This window comes from Chiloscyllium punctatum, chromosome 4, assembly GCF_047496795.1.
Source record: "Chiloscyllium punctatum isolate Juve2018m chromosome 4, sChiPun1.3, whole genome shotgun sequence".
Lineage (NCBI taxonomy): Eukaryota > Metazoa > Chordata > Chondrichthyes > Orectolobiformes > Hemiscylliidae > Chiloscyllium > Chiloscyllium punctatum.
The window spans coordinates 11,809,537-11,831,773 of NC_092742.1; the positions used below are offsets into that span (position 1 = coordinate 11,809,537).

A 22,237-nucleotide genomic window follows, 5' to 3' on the forward strand; every position below is an offset into this window, starting at 1 on the left:
CAGTATTTAAGGAGTCATGAATGAGCGCTGTGCAGTCACGGTCATGTGTGGGGCGTAGGGGGGATGGTGGGGCATCATTGCTGAAGCAACTGAAGATGTTTGGGTGTTGGCCAGTACCCTGATGAACTCTTGCTGAAATAACTGACCTCTAACTACTGCAACCATCTTCCTATCTGTGAGGTATGGCTCCAACCAGTGGCGAGTTTGCCCTGTCTAGAATACAAAATTTCAGTTTTGCTGGGGCTCCCCAAAGCCACATTTGATCACTTTGATGTCAAGGGTTGTCACATTTATCTCATGTTGAGAATTGAGTTCTTTTGTCCATTATTGAACCAAGGCTATAATGAAAGGAAAACTCGTGCTGATTAAGAAATTGTAGGCATCTGGGAAGTGAAAATCAGCCAACATTCCTGCTGCAGGAGCATTCTTGCTTGCATATTTGGATGCTTGGTTGGGAAAGGCTATGATTTCATTTGCCCTGCCTTAGAAATGAAGACCATTGAGGTGAGTTACCCATGAAATACTTCAATATTTCAGAGTGGGAATTTGAAAGGAAAACAAGGTCTAAAGGACCAATTTTCTGGTGATATTAATGAAACCTGTTTTAATGACAATAGATTTTTCTTGTTTAGCCACTATCTTATTATATTCTTCCTAGAGTTTGTTTTTCAAGGATGTCCAAAGCTTTCCCTTGACTGGGGAATATTAAACCTATTTTTCAGATTATTAACTACTTTATGGTGCATAAAATGGGCACAATTCTCACCAACATTTTCATTTAAATTTACAGCAGGAGAAACCTCACCCTGACTTTTCTCTTCAAAAATCAGATTATTGCTTGGTAATACAGAGCTGAAGTCATGCTACTAAGAGACGCTAAGTTGATGCTTTTCATCCTTCACTGGTTAGGACTAAGATGCAGTAAAAAAAAGTTGGATAGAGAGAACCAACTTATACAGCATGGGAAGAGAGTGCTGATTTTTTTGAGCCATGTTGGCATGGCCATACAGTAGGAACATTTAGTTGTCAGTCTCTGCTAGAATAACTCAGGTCATGTGTGCTCTCTAAATTGGTACTTTCTTTCTAATTTTGGTTGCTTGCATGTCACGATGAAAAACTTTAATGTCTCTTTAGCAATGCTTAAATTTCAAATTACAGTTTTAGACTTTTCTTGACCAATTTTAAAAACTGAAAAGCTGTTAATTGCATTATTATATCCCCTTAATATTCCAGCATTTTCTGCCCTCAAGAAAACACAGAAGAGGCTCTTCTGTTGCTGCTCATTAGTGAATCTATGGTAAGTGTGATTACTTGACAACCGAGGCACAAGTTCACTGTGTTGACATTTAATGTAATTTTAATGGTCCCGATGGAAATGATCACTTAATGCATGTGAAATAGGGATGCTATGAAGAAATAGCATGTTAATACATTCTGATTGTTCACTTTGACAGGTGCATTGGACTGCGCAGTTACAGCAAAGAAAGAATTCTCTTTAACTGGGCATTCTGAGCTCCCATCTGCATACAGAAAAATGCCATTCAACCCAACAAATCCAATGCTGGTGATTACTCAGCATTCCAGTGCCAAACACAGCGAGCACTGCACTGTCTGTCTGGATTGCGGGGTCAATGCCCCTGGCTCACAAGCAAGGATGCTGTCAATTGAGCTATGGCTGGCACTTCACAGATTCACAAAATCTTTACAGCAGCGAATAATGTCATTTGGTCATTTGGTCTCTGCATCACCTGTCCAAATGAACATTGTCCTTTAGTACCCGTTCTGCTGCCTCTTTGGTGTAATTATACACGTTGTTCCTTTTCAAGTATTGAACTAATGAACTCCATCACTGATTCAGTGAGGTCAAGGCTGTCTACAGTCCATTCTTCGATAATGCAATGGTTGTGTTCTTGTCCTACCCAGTGTTATAGAAAAATTATGCTTTAGAAAGAGCACTTAAAATATTGACTCTGTATTAAAGGTACACACATATTAAAGGTTAGTGCAGTAACACAGTGTCCCCAATTCGTCAATCATGTCACATTGAATTCGCATTGACACAATGCGAGTTATAACAATGATTTGTATTGTGTCCGTAAATATCAGCAAGAGAACAGATTGACTCTGACTCTGGGTAAATTTTAACCAGCTTACCTATATCTATATAAATTCAATCAATGATCATGAGAAGATTTATTCACAAGTTACATGTCACTTTTACAAATTTTAACATTCCAAATAAGATGAAATACTTGCAAGTTAACCAAATTTGATTTGGTATAATAAGGACTATGTAGCAAAGTTCTTGAGCTTAATTCTTCTAGGTTGAAACTACATTCCAGTTTCAATTTACTGTCTTAAAAATAATTTTTTAATCACAAATCACTCGTATAAATTCCCATGCAGCCACCCATATGGGCTAGACCTACTTCGTTACTCCAGCAATTTGTGTTTTTGTTTCAAATCTCCAATATCCGCAGTTGTTTTTTTAAATTTAGTATGTCATAACATGTCTGAACAGGTTGATTAGAAAATATCAATCACCTGCCTTACCAAAGGGCAAGAAAGGTGACTAGTTTCCTAACTGAGAAACCAGGTTTCATCTACCTGTTGAGTTGAAGGAGGATGCTCTACAATTGTCCCAATTTGAGAGCTTTTGAAGGCACAGCTGGAAAGCAAATGGCTGACCTCTGGAAGGTACCCACTTCTCTTGCCACCAACATCCTCACCCAGTGCCTCTCCCTGCCATGACCCCACCCTATGAGGAGAGCATAAAAGGAACTTGCCTTCTCACTGTTGGATCCTCCCCTCACCCCAATGAATAGGCCTCAGCCAGCAGATAAAAGGAGCCGCTTCTGGAGACCTAGGGTTGCCAGTATTGAGGCCTCTGATTTTCTGAGAGACCTGTCAATGCTTTGCCTGTCAACTCTCAATGTTCACCAATTCTCAATTGTGAATTTTCTTGGCATTGGGAGTGACGTGTTAGTGCATAAAGATATTGATTGACATTGGCAAAGGAACCTTCATTTTACAAGTTTTTTTCTCAATTTCTTAGTTTCCTTATTTCATTTCTGAGTTTGCCATTTCAACGTAAGCTTAATGGACTGATGTCGTACTGTGTCCTCTTGTGTGATCTATGTAATAATACAGATAACCATGTTTATATCACATGGCATTCCTTTTCTCTTTCGAGGGCTATGATATAAAGTGACAACTCTCTTGCTTGTATTTCATTATACACTGATCTAGTGTTTTATCTCTTTCTGCTGATGTCTCTTTACAGTCACCACAAGTAGAATTCAGAATGCCTCTTTGATTAACCTTCACTTTTTGAATGTCTGCAAGATGATCGAAGACACAAAAAAATTCTGACTTAATGAACACATTTGCGCAAAATATGTATAGAGTTTAATTTGCTAAAGTTCTTATTTTGGTCTATAATATTCTCTCTATCAGTGGACTATAGATCCTTGCTATACTGTATTGGTGCTTCAGTACACTTCCAGCAAGGTCTTGTGTCAGTGATTTTCCCACATAGCCAGTTCTTGATCTAAGGGAAATGCTAAGCAAAGATTATGAATGCTCCACATAGGGAGCAAAATACTTGGTAGCTGAGGTATCTCAGAGCTCATTAGGCATCTTCTGAGGATTATGTATTGTCAGCCTGACAGGCCACCCTCCAGCTGTCATAAATGCATGGTCCTACAGAACTGGAAAAATATGTGCAATCCTTAGAGCTTTATTATTTGGAAAAGGATTCTAAAACTACACACGTATATTGCTGTTAATCACCAACAGCAGCTTGCACTTTTATGCAGCCTTAGATGTAATAGAATGCCCCAAGGTGTTTCATAAGAATGTTATCAAGCAGAATCTTGAGGTATGTGGGACACGACTCAGAGTTTTAGAAAGATGAAGGGAATCTGATTGGAATTTACAGAATACCGAATAGCCTGGACAGTGGATGTTGGAAAGGTGTTTCCATTGGCAGGAGAGACGAGGATCCGGGTGCACATTGTTAGAGTAAAAGAAAGACCTTCTAGAACAGAGGTAAGAAGAAACTTCTTCAGCCAGGAAGTGGTTAATTTGTGGAATTCATTGCCACAGAACGCAGGGGAGGCCAGGTTATTGAGTATATTTAAAAGAATGATAAGTTCTTGATTGCCAAGAGGATCAAAGGTCATGGGGTTGAAAAGATCTATCAGCTACGATTGAATGGCAGAGCAGACATGATGGGCCGAATGGCCTAATTTCTGCTCCTTTGTCCTATGGTCTTCTGGTCTAATCTGACATTGAGCTGCGTGAAACTCTGGAATAAATTATTATAGGTGAAAGAGGCAGAGAAATTCAGGGAGGGAAATTCTGTAGCTGAGAGCCAAACAGCTGCAAGGCGTGACTGTGAATGATGGAACAAGAGACAAAAATGAGAGCAACTGAGCATTCTCAAAAGGGTTGTAGGCTTAGACAGGATGATGGCGATAAAATGGGTAAAGGCCATGGAAGAAATTGAACGCATGGATAATGATTTCAAAATTGAATCATTTTATTTCTGTATCTCAATCTCTGACTCTTGCACTCTTGTTTCTCAGTTTGTTTCTCTTAGTCACTGTTGTCACCACCCTTTTTTTAAATTTGTTCACAGGATTTAGGTATTGCTGACTAGGCAATTTATTGCCCGTCCCAAATTGCCCAGAGGGTGGTTAAAAACCAGTCACGCTGCTGTGGGCCTGGAGTCACATGGAGTCCAGACCAGTTCAGGATGACAGTATCCTTCTCTAAAGGATACTAGTGAACCACTTTGTGCACCCTGTAAGATGACTGCTGTGTAAAACCTCAACGTGTAAAGTCACCCAAGCAGACTATAGGGCTAATCCCTTAGCGAGAGAGAGAAATGACTGGTGGTGAGTTTAACCTGAGGGTCACCAGGTGGGGTCATGAAATGTGACCATCCCTTTAACCTCACCCAGTGCGGTAATTGACCCCACCCTGTTGACATCGCTCTGCAATGTAAATCAACTATCCAGCCACTTGAGCTAACTGACCCCTGACTGATTAATTAGTTACATCTGTATAAATGGTCTTCAAATTTCTCTATTTGTTTTTATCTTATCTTGGAACTGAGCTCCTCTTTGCAGCTGAAGAGAATTTCTCGGATTCAGTTCCTGCTTTCATACTTTTAATCTATATCAAAAAATACAGAGCACTAATGAGCAGTTCCTACACATTATTCCTTGTTTCTACTTGTTAAAAACAAAGCATGCGGATTTTTCCAGTGTGTTATATCTTTAGTATGGATCAGAAGAAGTCCCGATGTAAATACCCGAGTTGAAACTGTGATCAGTTAAAATATTATGGGGAGCACACATATTGTCATGATGCAGATTGTGATTTTTTTGTCTGCCTGATAGTATGCAGACACTATTTGGGCCCTTGAAATTTACACAGCTACCTTCTTAGTTACCTCCTTATTGCTCAATGCTGTCCAGAGATAATGCAGTCCCATGTAAATGAGGCCCGAAAGTCGTCAGGGTCCCTTCCTGGAAGTTGACTAGACCTATTTCTTTGTAACTATCCTGATCTATTATGAAATACTGAGGTATTTCTGCCACACAGATTGTTTAGAAAGCACTTTTTTGAGCTACACGCTGTTTCACTTCATCTCCTCATGATTGTCTTGTTTTCAGCTATTTATTCACAGAAAGATGATGCAATGTATTTTCTTTGTCTTTACTGAACCTTTAATCCTCAGAGAACATGCTAGTGGCTCATTAAGTAAAAGGAGCATCTAGTTAGTATTGAGCCAAGATCAAAAGATTCTGGTTTCCTCCCACAGTCCAAAAATGTTCAGGTTAGTAAGATTGATAATTGTAAATTCCCTGTAGTGTCCAGGGATGTGCAGACTAAGTGGGTTAAACATGGTAAATGTGGGGTTACTGGAATAGGGTGGTGGGGAGGGGTACTGGGTCTATGTGGGATGCTCTTCAGAGGTTCGGTGTAGATTGCAATCCCCACACTGTAAGGATTCTCTGATTCTATCTTTTTTAGCGCAACCTGCCATCCTTTCCTCATGCCTCCTCCTGACTTTTCTTATTCTGCGGTTTGCATCATTTATCTGCTATTACTTCCTTACTTTCTCATCAGTATCCTTAGTCATCTAGGGTAAAGAGTGCTGTAACTTCGAATATCTTGTATTCATTTCTCATGGGTATGTAGATTTGCCCACTATTCATTTCTCTTTATAAAGTCTCTCATTTTCTATCCACTGTTTCATCCACCAAAATGGGTTTCTGGTCAACCTGCTACAGGCCAACTTTTAGACTCCTAAAATCTGCCCTTTACTAGTCTGGGATCTTAATCCTTATCTGATTTTTATCCTTTTCCACTTCATATTGAACCTTATTGTATTATGGTCGCTATTTCCCAAATGCTCCCCCACTTTTTTTTTGCTGTTCTCTTGATGTTTCTTCCCAGCCTCAGCGTGGATGTGGTGAGGTGCCGCAGGCAGGTCTCAGCACGGTCCCTTGGTGGCTCGTGGCATTGTCCCAGCTAGGTGTACAATCAGGTCCTGCCTAGGAATGTTCCAGAGGCATGGGGGAAGATTAGGGAGGCAGTGGCTTGGGAGAGCGAACGGTGAGGAAGGTCCCCCAGTATCTGCAGCAATGGCTTCCAGTGTAGGCAGCTTATAAGTTTATTCCTTTATTTTTCTAGTTTATATTAAAAAGGACTTTAATGTTAACTCTTACATTATTTCTTTATTTTTCTACTTCTATGAAGGTAATGCTTAACTTTTCAATTCTGTTTCTCTTCGTACTTTGTTCCTGAGTTTTATGTACCTAGACACCTTTTGTACCTAAGATTGGGCCATGAGACGTTACATTAGAAACTTTTCACTGTACTCCTGTGCTTGAGTGCATGTGACAACAAAATCTAAATCTAATCCAACATCACAAGCTTTCCCAGAGTCTATGCCATCTTTATGATCAAAATGATTCACACTGCTGAGACTCTAAGCTACAAATAAATTTTCGAAGAGCTCTCCTCTCTTTGTTTTTTGGTTCAAGGAGCAGGGAGGGAGGGAAACACTACGTGGTTGGGGCATCCCTATTCTTTGACGCTGGGTCTTCCATGATCCACTTTGTAATTGTGGTGAGTGAGCCATCTTTTCCAAGAATCCCCCTGTCACTTCTCACTACTGCCCTCTGTGCACTTCAGTGCAGTAAAGTAAAGCAAAACTTCTGTTGTGTTTTGAAATTGTGTGCGCGGTCCTTTTAATGTGATTTATTATTGTCACATGTACCGAAATACAATGAAAAGTATTATTTTGCATCCCAACCAGACAAATTGTACCTTATGTAAGTACGTCAGGTTAATAGAACAGAATGCAGAATACAGTGCTACAGCTACATATATTTAAGATCAACTTTAAATGTACGAGAATTCTGTTCATAAGTCTGATAACAGTCGGAAAGAAGCTGTTGTTTAATCCCTTGGTAGGTGACTTCAACTTGTGTATCTTCTGCCTGATGGAAGAGAGCATAAGCAGGATGTGAATGGTCTTTGATTACATTGGCTACTTTCCTGAGGAAGCGGGAGTCAGTGAAAGTCTGGTTTTTGTGATGGATTGGACTGCATTCACTGTAATTTCTTGTAGTCTTGTGCAGAACCATTGTTGTATCACGCTGTGATACATCTAGATAGGGTGCCTTCTGTGGTGCATCTATAAAAATTTGTAAGCATCATTGTGGACATCCTGAATTTCCTTAGTCTTCTGAGGAAGTAGAGGCAATTGGTGTGCTTTCTTGACTGTAGTGTCAACGTGGATGGACCAGCACAGATTTTTGTTCATGTTTACTCCGAAGCATTTGAAGCTCTTGAACATCTCAAGATACCTCACAATCCTTATTGAGTTATTTTAGAAGGCGACCAAACAGGTGGATGAGAGTAAAGTGGTTGATGTGGTGTATATGGATTTCAGTAAGGTGTTTGGTGAAGTTTCCCATGGTAGGCCATTGCACAAAATTAGGAGGTTTAGTGGTTTGGATCAGAAATTGGCTAGCTGAAATAAGGTAGAGGCTGGTGGTTGATGGGAAATGTTCATCCTGGAATTCAGTAACTAGTGGGGTACCGCAAGGATCTGTTTTGGGTGTACTGTTGTTTGTCATTTCTATTAATGACCTGGATGAGGGCATAGAAGGATGGGTTAGTAAATTTGCAGATGATACTAATGTCAGTAGAGTTGTGGGTGGTGATGAAGGATGTTGTAGGTTACAGAGAGACATAGGTAAGCTGCAGAGCTGGGCTGAGCTGAGAAGTGACAAATGGAGTTTAATGCAGAAAAGTGTGAGATGATTTACTTTGGAAGGAGTAACAGAAATGTGGAGCACCTGGCTAATAGTAAGATTCAGCAGAGAGGTCTTGGTGTCCAGGTACATGGATCCTTGAAAATTCCCACCCAGGTTGATAGGGCTGTTAAGAAGGCATACGGTGTGTTAGTTTTTATTAGGAGAGGGATTGAGTTTTGGAACCATGAGATCATGCTGCAGCTGTATAAGACTCTGGTGCAGCCACATTTGGATTATTGTGTATAGTTCTAGTCACGTATTATAGGAAAGTTGTGGAAGCTTTGAAAAGGGTTCAGAAGAGACTTACTAGGATGTTGCCTGGTATGGAGGGAAGGTCTTATGAGGAAAAGCTGAGGGACTTGAGGCTGTTTTCGTTAGAGAGAAGAAGGTTGAGAGGTGAGTTAATTGAGACATATAGAATAATCAGAGGGTTAGATAGGGTGGACAGGGAGAGCCTTTTTCCAAGTATGGTGACGGCGAGCACAAGGGGACATAGCTTTAAATGGAGGGGTGATAGATATAGGACAGATGTCAGAAGTAGTTTCTTTACTCAGAGAGTAGTAGGGGCGTGGAATGCACTGCCTGCAACAGTAGCAGATTCGCCAACTTTATGGCCATTTAAATGGTCACTGGATAGGCAGACGGATGAGAATGGAATAGTGTAGGTTAGATGGGCTTCAGACTGGTTTCACAGGTCGGCGCAGCATCAAGGGCCTGCACTGAGGGCTGTAATGTTCTATGTTCTATCTCTACTCAGCACCATTGATACAGGCAGTGGCATGACCTCCATTCCACTTCCTAAATTCGATGACCAGTTCCTTTGTTTTGCTGATGTTGAGGAAGCGATTGTTGTCTTTACACCATGCGATTAAGCTGTCTGTCATTTTCCTGTACTCCGTCGAATTGTTTGAGGTCCAACCCACTACAGTGGTGTGATCAGCGAATTTAGAAATGGAGTTAGAGCAGAATTTGACCTCAAATCCACTGAGTACAGTAAGGGGATGGGTACACAACCTAGTGATGCACTGGTTATGACAATACTGTGGCTTCAAGAAGTCTCCTTAGTCCTGGTTTCTTTTAAATAAAGAGAGGTTGAAATAGAGGTACAGAGTGGTCTGTTCCAAGCCAATAAAGTAAGCAGCTTGTGAAGCCTTGTTTTTTTTTAATGTTGGAACAATGGAAGTAGCATGAAGAGGTGGGTTCAAGCTCCCAGAGAGCCAGAATTTTAGTTTAACTTGCAGTAAGTATTGGGATTTGGAAGCTGCTATATATCTTGCTGTGTTACGGCAAAACATGTGAGTTCTCTCTCTCTCTGGGTTTTCTCTTGATGTCCTTTCCTCCTCGACTGATGAATTGCATGTGAGGAAATCTATTGTACTGAATTTGGCTTTGCCAAATGTCTGTTTATGGGATGTTACTATATTGGAACAATTATTGTTTAGTAGTTAAATAATCTATTATTCTATTAAGTTTTTCAATAGAGTTAAATTATTCCACTTCCTCTTTCCTTTGTTTATATTGTAACTATAGTGTAAGATTAAAGTGTGTTTTGCTTCATAGTTTCATCATAATAGAAGCAGGAGTGGGTCTTTTGGCCCGTTGAGCCTGCTCCGCCATTCATTAAGATCAATCCATCATCTCAGTTCCTCCTTATTCCCAGAATCCTTAATTCCCCGACAATGCAAAAACTTACCCAGCTGTGTCTGAATATATATAATGAAGCTGCCTCGATGGCTTCCTTGAACAGAGAATTCCATGCAATTGCTGTACTCTGGGAAAAGCAGTTCTTCCTCACTCCTGTGCTAAATCTACTCTCCCTAATCTTGAGGCCATGTCCTCTAGTCCGAGTCTCACCCACCAGTGGAAACAATTTGCCTGCCTCCACCTTATCTATCCCTTTCATAACCTTATATATGTTTCTATAAGATCCCCTCTCATTCTTCTATATTCTAGCAAGTACAGTCCTAGGTGGCTCAACCTCTCCTCAGAGAACCCCTCATCTCCGAAAAAAACCTGGTGACCCTCCTCTGCACTGCCTCCAAAGCCAGTGTATCCTTCCTCAAGTAAGGAGACCAGGACTGTGCACAATACTCCAGGTGTGGCCTCACCAACGCCTTGCACAATTGCAGCAGAACTGCCCTGCTCTTAAATTCAATCCCTCCAGCAATGAAAGCTCATATTCCATTTGCCTTCCAGATTACCTGTTTACCTGGAAATCAACTTTTAGCAGTTCATGCACGAGCACTCTTAAGTCCCTCTGCACAACAGCATGCTGCAATGTTTCACCATTTCAATAATACTCTGGCCTACTATGTTTACTTCCAAAGTGGATAATCTCACATTTACCAACATTGTACTTCATCTGCCAGACCTTTGCTCACTCACCCAACCTATCCAAATCTCTCTGCAGACCCTCCACATCCTCTGCACAGTTTGCCTTTCCACTCGATGCAGTGTCATCAGCAAACTTGGATACGGTACACTCCGTCTCCTCTTCCAAATCATTTATAGAAATCATGAACAGTTATGGACCTAACACCAACCCCTGCGGTATCCTGCTCACCAGTGATCTCCACTCAGAGGAACACCCATTAATCTGAGCTCTCTGCTTTCTATTGGCTAACCAGTCCTCTATCCATGCTAATACATTCCCCACAACTCCATGCATTCTTACCTTATGGATGAGTCTTTTATTTGGCACCTTATTAAACGCCTTCTGAAAATCCAAGTATACAACATCTACCTGTTCCACCCTCCATCCAATGTTCTTGTTGCATTTTCAAAGAACTCCAGTATGTTTCTCAAACACGACCTTCCCTTCCTGAATCCATACAGCGACTGTGGGATGGTACCCGTTTTATCCAGATGTCTCACTATTTCTTCTTTAATGATAGCCTCCAGCATTTTCCTGACTGCAGATGTTCAGCCAACTGGCCCATAGTTAACCGCCTTTTGCTTACACCCTTTTTTAAGTAGCAGTGTGACATTCACTGTCTTCCAGTCCACTGGGACCTGCTTGGAGTCCAGTGAATTTTGGTACATTACCACCAATCCATCTACTATAACTTCTGCCATTTCTTTCAACACCCTGGGATGCATTCCATCAGGATCAGGGGATTTATCTATCTTTAGACCCTCACATATGCTCAAAATTACCCCTTTAGTGATAACAATTGTTAAGAATCGTATCCTTAATATCAATCTTTGGCATGTTAAACATATTTTCCACTGTGTAGACTGATGCAAAATAGTTATTCAAGGCCTCGGCTGTTTTAGTACTACCCGATATTAATTCCCCTTTCTCAACCTGCAAGGGACGTATGTCCACTTTAGCCACCCTGGTGGTCTGACCAATTGAATTGCATCTAGAACATGAAGCCTTGCAGTTGTCCTTAAAATAAGAAAGGCTATCTTCTTGATATGTTCTGAAAGGGGTTTAATCTGGTCCTTGATGCTTGTGTTGAAGAGTATTATGGATGTGGTGTTATCGTTTATCCTTACTGATTACTATCAATGGGTAAGGAAGTCGAGGATCCATTTGCAGATCAGAAAGCAGAGTTCTTGTTCGCAGAGTTTGGAGATTAGTTTTCTTGGAATTATGGTGTTGGAGGTGGAGCTAAAGTCAATAAATAGGTGGTGGTGTTATCCAGATGTTTTACTTCACTGTGTCATTTTATTCCAGGCTAACAGGGATGCAGTGCTTAGCCGGATCCCAGAACACAACAACGATCGCATCATCAGTTTACAGAGTGCCTCCATTGTCTATGATCTTCTCACAATCGCACTAGGAAGGCGTGGTCAATATGAAATGCTGTCTGAGGTGAGTTCAATCAAGGAGATTCATACAAGGCACAATCAGACCACAGGTAGAAAGCTGTGAACAAGTCTGGGACTGTTACCTAAGGAAAGATATATTGGCATTGGAGGCAGTCCAGAGAAGGTTCACTAGGAGAGACTAGCTTTTGAGAAAATCTTGACCAGATGGACCTATTAGAACTATAGAACGAGGGGCAACCTTATTGGACCATGTAAAATTCTTAAGAGGTCTAGACAGGGTAGACGTGGAAAGTTTGTTTTCCCCATGTTGGAAAGTATAGGATTAGAGGGTATAATCTCGAACAAGGGCTCACAGAGATGAGGAGGAATTTCTTCTCTAAGGGTAGTGAATCTGGAATTCTGTACCACTGAAGCCAGGACATGAAGTGTATTGAAGGATGAGATCAGCCATGAGTGGGCTGAATGGCCTGCTTCTGCCCCTATATCTTATGATCTTAAGACAAGTTATTGGAAAGTCAGATCATTGCAGGCATACCTTTTGCCCAACATTGCACCAGCTGAATATGACCAATTCTGCATTTGCTTCGTATTGCACAAAATGGTGACATTTTAGCAGTTTTGAATTTTTTTCATTCGTTCATAGGATGTGGGCATTCATTGCCATCTGTATTTCCCAGAGAACAGTTAAGGGTCAACCACATTACTGTGGGTCTGGAAAACCTGTAGTCCAGGCCAGGTAAGAATGGTAGATTTCCTTCCCTAAAGAATCTTTACTGAAGATTCCTCATGAAAGCTTTATTGAAGTCCATGTAGACAACACCAATGTCTTTTCCCTCATCAGTCATCCTCATCACCTCCTCAAAAACCTCAGCCAAGTTAGTGAGAAACGATCTCCCCCACGCTAAACCATGCTGTCTATCACTAATAAGTCAATTTGCTTGAAATCTTGTCCCTGAGAACCTTTCCCAATAATTTCCCTTCCACCAATATGAGACTCACAGGCCTGTAATTTTCAGGATTATCCCAGCTACCCTTAAACAATGGGACAACATTTGCCATTCTCCAGTCCTGTGGGACCTCATCTATTGGCAAAGAGGTTACAAAGATGTCTGTCAATACTCCAGCAATTTGTTCTCTAGCCTCCCTCAATGTTTTGGGTTAGATTCCATCAGTATAAGGAGCATATCTACCTTAATACTTTTTAAGACTGACAGCAACTCATCCTTTTTAATAGCAACTTGGCTTAGAAACTCAACACTCCCTTCCCCAAGATCTTTTTGGTGAATACCGACTTAAAGTATTTGTTTAGGACCTTACCTACCTCTTCTGGCTCCACACACACCTTCCCTCCTTTGTCCTTGAGTGGACCAACCCTTTCCATGGCTACCCTCTTGGTTTTTATGTATGAATAAACAGCCTTGGAATTCTCCTTAATCCAGTTTGCTAGCAACTTTTCATGCCCTCTTTTTGCCCTTTTAATTTCTTGTTTAGGTTCTTTCCTACTTTCTGTACATACTTCAAGGATTTCATCAATTCCGTACTCCTACATCTTACATATGCTACCTTTTTCTTTTTGACTAATGTCATAACATCTCTAGTCATCCAAGGTTAACGTTACTTGCCATACTAATCCTTCATTCTCGCAGGAACGTGCCACTCCTGAACTCTTATTAATTGCTGTTTGAAATACCCCCATGTGTCCGATGCAGTTTACCCTCAAACAGGCACCTCCAATCAAATTTCTCCAGTTCCTGCCTAATATTGTTATAGATCGTCTTCACCCAAGGACTGCTGTTATCCCTATTTATGAGTATCTTAAAACTCTCAGTATTATGGTCACTACTCCCGAAATACTTCCCCATTGGAAGTTCACTCACCTGGTCAGGATAATTTCCCAAAACTAGGTCGAGTATGACCCCTTCCCTGGTTGGACTGTTTACATTTTGTGTCAAAAAAACCCTCCTGCGTGGTCCTTACAAATTCTGCCCCATCCAAGTTCCAAGCACATAGTGAGTCCCAGCCTATATAGGGGGAGTTAAAACTATGCTGTCTTTACATCTTTCCAAAATCTGTCTACATATTCTCTCTTCCATCTCCCACTGGCTGTTGGGAGGTCTGTCATGTGTCCCCAGCATTATGATTTCACCTTTCCTATTCCTGAAGTAACATGCAAATCTCTATTTACCTTCAGGAATTAAGAAGAAGTTGAGTATAATGCGCTATCATCCACTTAGAAAAAGTGTCTGTCAATCAATGGTCCCTTTTCTTTTCCCTCTGCTGTTTTTCTCTTCTGCATTATTTTTTGCTCTTTCTCTTTTTTCCTGCTGATTACATTTTCCTTCTGATTTTTGTTCTCTCTCACTTTTCTTCTGAAGATATTTTCTTTAAAATGCCTTCCATTTGTCTTCCTTTCTCCAGCACCTTTTCCCCATTCTGTTTTCAATTTTTTCTTCCACCCACATTCCCCTTTCAGCTACTCTGTGCACACTCTGTTTGCGACCCTTTACCCTCTCTTCCTGTCTGTCACCTTTTTATGGCTCTCCCTGTGGTTTTTGTTTACTTCTGTGTATTTCCTTAAGCCCTTTATAATTAGGCACAGATGAAACTCTACATCCTCCAAACCAAAACATTATACTTGTAATATTACAGAGTTGTTACAGTACATTCATTGTGGGGCTGCAGAACCTCTCTTTATACCTAACATACAGCTGTTTCAAAGAATTAAGTGTCTGCACTGGCAGTTTGAACATTTTGAGTAGCTCCTTTCTCCTGACTTTTCCTTATAACCCTATACATTGTTTCTTTTCAAACTGTCATCTCATGCCCGCTAGAATGCCTCAATTGAACCTCCTCCACCACGCATCCAGACAGTGTGACTCATCCCCTAACTGTTCAGTGTGAAGAATGTTTTTTCTCCCCACTCCACCCATTTGCAAAACACCTTAAAATTTTGACATTTGATTTTCAATCCTTTTACAGATGAGAGCAGTTTCTCCCTATCTATTCTGTCCAAATCCCTTGTGATTTTGAAAACTTCTATCACATCTTCTCTACGCCTTCTCCTCTTCAGTTCCCTAATCTTTCCTCATAACTGAAATGCCTTATCCCTAGAATCATTCTTGTGAAATTCTTCTGCACTTCCGTTCTAATATATATGCATCCTTCTTAAAGAGTGGCACCAAAACTGTACACCATACACCAGCTGACAAGTGTCCCGTGTCAGTCTATCACAACTTCCTTGCTGTTATATTCTGTGCTTATATTAATGAAACCGATATGTTTTGTTAACAATTCTCTTAAGTTCTGCCACCTTTAGTGACTCGTACATATACGTCCTCTCTGCTGTCTCTGATCTTTCTGCTTCTGCATGCTCCTTTGTACCCTTTATTTTATACTACTTTCCCATGTTCTTTGTACCAAAATGTATCCTCCCACACTTTTCCACATTGAACTACATCTGCTATCTATCTGCCCACTCTACTACTTGTCAGTGTCCTTTAGAGGTTCTGCACTGTTTTCTACCTTATTTACAATTCCTCCAAGTTTTGTGTAATCTATAAACATTGAGATTGTCTCCTGCACACCAAAATCTAGATCATTTAATTATACATCAGGAAAAGCAAAGGTCCCAATGGAGAACTCCACTGACGACCTCCTCCTAGCCTGGAAATTAACATTTAACCATTTTTCTTTGTTTCCAACCCCTCAGCAAGTTTTGGAACTAAATTGGGACTGTCCCTTTAATTCTGTGACCTGTAACTTTCCTCACAAGTCTGTTATGTGGCATTTTATTAAACACCTCCTTGAAGTTCATGTGCAACTCCTCAATACCCATGCCCTTTTCAACCCTTTCCAGGTGAAGATTGGAAGATAAGAAAAAGAGGCAGAAAATTACAATCCTAGTAACCAACATAAAACAAATGACAGAAAGCAAGTATAAATTGTCGTGGTAATGATAATCTTCCATTGTTCTCAGAATCTGAGCCATATCCCAGTGGATGAATGTAGTTATATTCCTACCAAAGAAAAATTAAAATCAGAGCTAACGTATTTTCTGAGTTGGAAAGTGATAAAGATTTGGTCTTTCTATTAGAGTTCTTGGATTTTTTAAAAAAACTGTTTATTTGTTAAAAGTTTGTGGGGTCACATTTTGACATAAATCTAAAGAAAGGTGGTTATTCTGTGGAAAACTGTATATTGGCCTACAGCAAAATTTATAAGCAATTGTCAAAATTCAATTTAGGATTCCTAGGATTGATACTGGCATTTGTATAGCAAAACTGTGTTCCTGGTTCTAAATGGTTTTGGTCACTGGAAGGGACAAATCCTGTTGGTTCAGATATCTGCTATCTTGAAAAATATCCTTCAGGGAAACCCTTACTTCCTTCAACCTTCATGAAACAACTGAGACAGTTAATGGTGACACAAAGAATAAAAGATTTGATTTTAAAATTGATATTGCAGGCATTAATGTAATACAATTGAAGCAAGACTTTACTTCTCCTGTCCTCATCCTCTTGTTATAAAGGCTAACATTACATTAGCTTCCTTAATAGCTTGTTGCCTCTGCATGTTAGCTTTCAGTAACTTATTGACAAGGACACCCACATCCCTTTGTACATTTACACTTTCCAACTTTACTGTTTAAGAAATACTCTTCACATTTACTTCTGTAAAAGTGATAACCACACGTTATGTTCAATCTGAAATGAAGAGTGGTAAGTAAGATTTGTGATGAACAAATGCCAAGTAATGACCATCTCCAATAAGAGACAGTTTAACCATAGTTACTTGACATTCAAGGGTGTTACCGTACTGAATCCCCCACTATCAACATCCTGGGGTTACCACTGACCAGGAACTAAACTGGACAAACCACATACGTGCTGTGACTCTAAGAGCATGTCAAAGGCTAGGAATACTGCAATGAGTAACTCACCACCTGATTCTCCAAAGCCTGTCCACAATCTACAAGGCACATGTTAAGAGTGTGATAGGATGCTCCCCATTTACCGAGATGGGTGCAGCTCCAACAATACTCAAATGCTTGCCACCATCCAGGATAAAGCAGCATGCTGCATTGGCACTACATCTTCAGGTGTTCACTCCCTCCACCACCAAAGTTCAATACCAGCAGCATGTACTATCTACAAGATGCATTGCAGAAATTCACTAAACATCCTTAGATAATACCTTCCGAACCCACAACAACTACCATCTAGAAGGTCAAAGGTAGCAGGTACATGGGGACACCACCAGCTGCAAGTTCCAGACCAAGCCACTCATCAATCAGCTGCTTTACCTGTACTTGAGGTCATGCTGCTATTGGTCTCAGTGCGAGTAGGTCTCTCAATCTACATGTTATTTCCTCTCCTGCCCACCTCCAGCTCCACTGACTTCAAAATTGAAGGGGGCGAAGTACCGGACTCTAAATGTTTACTTGTTTCTCTCTGCATAGGTGCTGTCAGACCTCCTGAGTTTCTCTGGTATTCTGAATTTTTTTCTTCCTTAGAAGGCCTCTTCTCTTTCCTGCTGGGATTCCCACATCGATCCAAATGGTCTCCTTAGCTCAGGAAAGATATTGGCATTGAGAGAGTATGTGAATGTTTGACAGACTTATTCCTGCGATGGTGAACAGTCCTATGTAGAGAGGTTGGGCAAATGGCAGCAGATTTTGAACGAAATGGTGGAGGCAAGGAATCAAGATTTGGAAGATGTGGATAAATCAGACCATAGAGTGAAGGCCACCAAAGAGAAATTAATATGGGAAATTATAGATGCTGACAGGAAGGGATGGAAATTATGAATCTCTGAGTCAATCAACAGATAAAATGGGCTTTTACAGAGAAAGTAAAAAAAACTAAAGGCTATGTGTAGCAATTCCTGTAGCAGTTCAAATAAAACCAATGAACCTGAGAGTGCAAGTAGAAGTAAATAAGTGTGATCTGAAATGAAAAATGGCAAGAGATTTGTGATGCATAAATGGATTTACCACCTCCTCCCAGAGTTGATCTCTTGCCCTCAACACTTAGTTTAAAATCTCTACTTCCCTAGTTATGCATTTGGCAAGAACACCTGTCCCAGCCCGGTTCCAGTAGAGACCATTCCATTGGAATAGATTCCACTTTCCCCAGTCCTGGTGTCAGTGACCCACATCAGTGTTTGAGCCATGCATTCATATCTCAAATCTCATTTGAGCACTGGGATTCCCAGTCCACTGCTTATTTGTGAGTGCATTGAGTTCATTGAGAAAAAGGCAGTGCTGCTAGAAGGTGGTGCCCCAACACACAGGCCCTGGTTAATAACAACATGTACACAAACACACACACACCCCTGCTGTGATGAATAATATTTCTTTGGCTAAGTGAAGTATAAAATATCAGAACAAAGTGACCCAAGAAGAATGAGGCCAGCTTTTTTTAAAATCCTGAAGCAAATAGTAATACTATACAGCACATCTCAAAGTAGATCCAAAATCAACATGGAGTGGATTTCCTTCCAAGCAGCTTTCAACAGAGTTATTGTTCAACTTTGATGAGTACTCTTTCTGATCTTCAGTTTTTGAGAGGAAATAATCATTATATTTAGAACTTAATCTTATTTATCAAAGACAATGTGCAAGTGAAAATGGTGATCCAGTTGTGAAAGTTTGACTGTTAGAATAAACAGTTTTTTTCTAGTTTTTTTTAATTGCAAACATGATCCACCTTTCTTGAGTGACAGTTAAACTGGGTGTGGTTATTCTCAGAACTCTGTGCAGATTGTTTCCTTCAGCGCTGATATATTTAGGCATCCAAGCAACTGTCTTATATACAAACACTGCGAGGGCCAAATGGAAAAATACATCCTCTGGTGTGAAAGCTATTGTTTCTGGCTTTAAGTTGTAATATTCAGAAAATGATTTTGTATTTGTAACATTTATTGAATTTGAATCCTAAACTCTGAACCACTGAGCAACTATCGTATAGTATATTATGTGAAAGCACATGGAGAACAATGCTTGAGGTTAAGAGATCGGGAAAAACGTGTGGTAGATTGTATTTTCTAAAATACAATCTGTAAACTGTCGCAAGGACTTAAGAAAACGAAATAGCTGTAGATCATAGCATGCCTCAAGCCTGTTCAGCCGTTCAATAAAATCATGACTGATTCTATATCGGTTCTAGTTTCCTCAAATTTCAATATTATTTGTGTCTAAAAATTTCAGTCTTCAATATATCCATTGACTGAATAATTGAACTGGACAGAATGTCAATAATTCATAACCCTCTGTGTTAGAAATTTCTGTGTTCTCCAGCCAAGCCATTTCTGTGCTGTCTCAACCTGTCATGCTGCTTAAGAATTTTCAACGCCATTATCTTTCATTCTTCTTAACCCCCAGAGAATAGAGGAACAATCATCTCAGTCTCCTGCAGGCTAAGCCACATCTCCAACTTTCTGCCTCTACTACTTGTTTCCTAACTCTTGTGAGATGTGATCTTATGGGTGAATTACTCATTCTTCTGCTTGAGCCCTGGCAATAAATACTGATTAGTTTTTTTCCACGGTGGGGAGCTCTCTGCCAAACTTAATCCGCTCCTTGTGTTGTCCCCTCAAACATTTTTTAATAGGATCACTGAAGAGTCATCAGGAATGGTACTTCAGATACTTTTTGTATTGCCTGAGATACAGGTGTTGTGGTAGAGGCTTGATTGATTCCTAAATTGATCATCTAATTTAGCACAGCTTCGGGAGCAAATCCAGCATTTTCCTGATTGTGGCATTTCCTATGGTAGTGAGATTTAACTTGTTTTTATTTTAATGTCTTTAATGACCTCTGGACTTCCAAAAGTTAATGCATTTTAAAGGACCACTGTTATGCAAACTAATGCAGCAACTGCATTTACACATTGCAAGGTCCTGCAAACATCAGTGAGATAAATAACCAAAAAACTATGAATACAGCATAAACAATGGACATGACACCAAGAGAATTCCCCCTATCATAATTGAATAATGACATCTGATCTGTTACATCCATCTGAAAGAACACAAGCAGACACAAACTGGGAGTAGAACTTGTGTCAAAAAATGTGGCACTGGATAAACACAGCAGGTCAGGCAGCGTCCAAGGAGCAGGAGAATCAAAATTTTGGGCATAAGCCCTTCATCAGGAATTCCTGTGCGTTCTCGGCCTGTCATGCTGCTTAAGAATTTTCAATATTTCAACATGATTATTTTTCATTCTTCTTAACCCCAGAGAATAGAGGGCTATTCCAGATGAAGACCTTAGACCCGAAACGTCGATTCCCCTGTCCTTGGATGCTGCCTGACCTGATGTGCTTTTCCAGCACCAAACTCTTCAACTCTGATCACCAGCATCTGCAGTCCTCACTTTACTCCTGGCAGCAGAACTGGGCCATTTGGTCCATTGAGCCTACTCCTCCATTCAGTACAATCATGATTCATCTATTTGTGGCCTTAACTTCACTTTCCTGTTTGCACAACACCCTCCTCCTGTCCCAATGCTTGACTTCCCTTGCCAATTTAAAATCTAATCAACAAACCTTGAATCTATTCAACGTCCCAGTCTCTTCTCTACTCCCAGGAAGATAATTCCACAGACTAATGACTCTCAAAGTGGGGAAAAGAAAACTCCCCTCCCTTGAATGGGACACCCCTAAATTTTAAATTGCATTCCCTAGTTCTGGACTCCTCCATAAGGAGAGACATAGACAGGGCCTCTGATCGACATCTCATCCATGAGGCAACACATAGAACAGTGCAGCATTCCCTCCACCATGTTATGTCTTTCACACTATGTAAAGATAGGTCAGGGTAGCTAAAAGCAATGGTATGCAGTGGTTGAAAAGGTGAACCATTTTCAGAAGATTAACTGTGAGAGATATAAAACAAGAGGGCAGAAGAAGCATCTGTACACAGTACAAGAGCAGTACGAAGGTTTAGAATTTGTTTCTGTGGTTGGCAGAGGCAGAATTGTTGGACAAATTAGATTGGAAAGATGACTAAGGGAAAGTGGTTGAAAGGATGTGTCAGCAATGTGAAAAATATGGTTTGAACGGTTTGCTCTTATAGTGGGTAAACATTAATGTGGGGCCTTTGAGACAAACACTGTACATCTGTGTTCATAATTTTGTATTTCTCTGTCAAGTCCTGGAATGACACCTAAAAGTTTCAAGAGTTATTTACAAGTTAAACTTGCACTTTACTGACAACCACTGGTTCTGTCTGGGGGAACATGTCAGGAGTCCCAAAAAGGATCGCCAGACTTTTTTTCTGACGTTTGCATGACCTTAATTCTATAATGCAGTTCCTTGCTTATGTAAGAACTAGGAGCGGGAGTAGGCCCTTCGAGCTTGCTCTGCCATTCAATACGATCATAGCTAATCTTTTTGTGAACTCAGATCCACTTACTCGCACTCTCACTGTATCCCTTAATTCCTTTATTGTTCAAAAAAAATCTGTCTTAGCTTCATTCTCCCCGTGTCTGTGTGGGTTTCCTCTGGGTGCTCTGGTTTCCTCCCACAGTCCAAAGATGTGCAGGTCAGGTGAATTGGCCATGCTAAGTTGCCCGTACTGTTAGGTGAAGGGGTAAATGTGGGAGAATGGGTCTGGGTGGGTTGCTCTTCGGAGGGTAGGTGTGGACTTGTTGGGCCGAAGGGCCTGTTTCCACACTAAGTCATCTAATCCTTAAGAACTTTTACTGAAGTAACATCAGCTACTTCACATGGGAAGGAATTCCATAGATTTACAACCCTCAGGGTGAAGAAGTTCCTTCTCAATTCAGTCCTAAATCTGCTCTCTCTAATCTTGAGGCTATGACCCCCTTGTCCTAGCTTCACCTACCAGTGGAAACTATCTCTCTATTTCTATCTTATCTATTCCGTTCATAATTTTATAAGTTTCTCTAAGATCCCCCTCATTCTTCTGAATTGCAATGAATATAATCCCAGTCTACTCAGTCTCTCCTCATAGGCCAACGCCCTCAACTCTGGAATCAACCTAGTGAACCTCCTCTGCACACCCTCTAGTGCCAGTACATCCTTTCTCAAGAGACCAAAACTGCACACACTACTCCAGGTGTGCCCTCACCAGCACCCTATACAGCTGCAACATAA

The 22,237-nt window shown here is 40.6% G+C and overlaps 1 protein-coding gene across 1 annotated transcript in view; it reads left to right on the plus strand.

Annotated features, from left to right (window-relative positions):
- Window positions 1-22,237, plus strand: part of ttc7b (tetratricopeptide repeat domain 7B) — a 350,185-nt gene that overhangs the window by 129,230 nt on the left and 198,718 nt on the right. Inside the window, exons 6-7 of the mRNA XM_072568076.1 lie at window positions 1,234-1,297; window positions 12,025-12,162. Of these exons, the coding sequence (XP_072424177.1) occupies window positions 1,234-1,297; window positions 12,025-12,162 (202 nt within the window). The remainder of the gene's footprint in view (window positions 1-1,233; window positions 1,298-12,024; window positions 12,163-22,237) is intronic.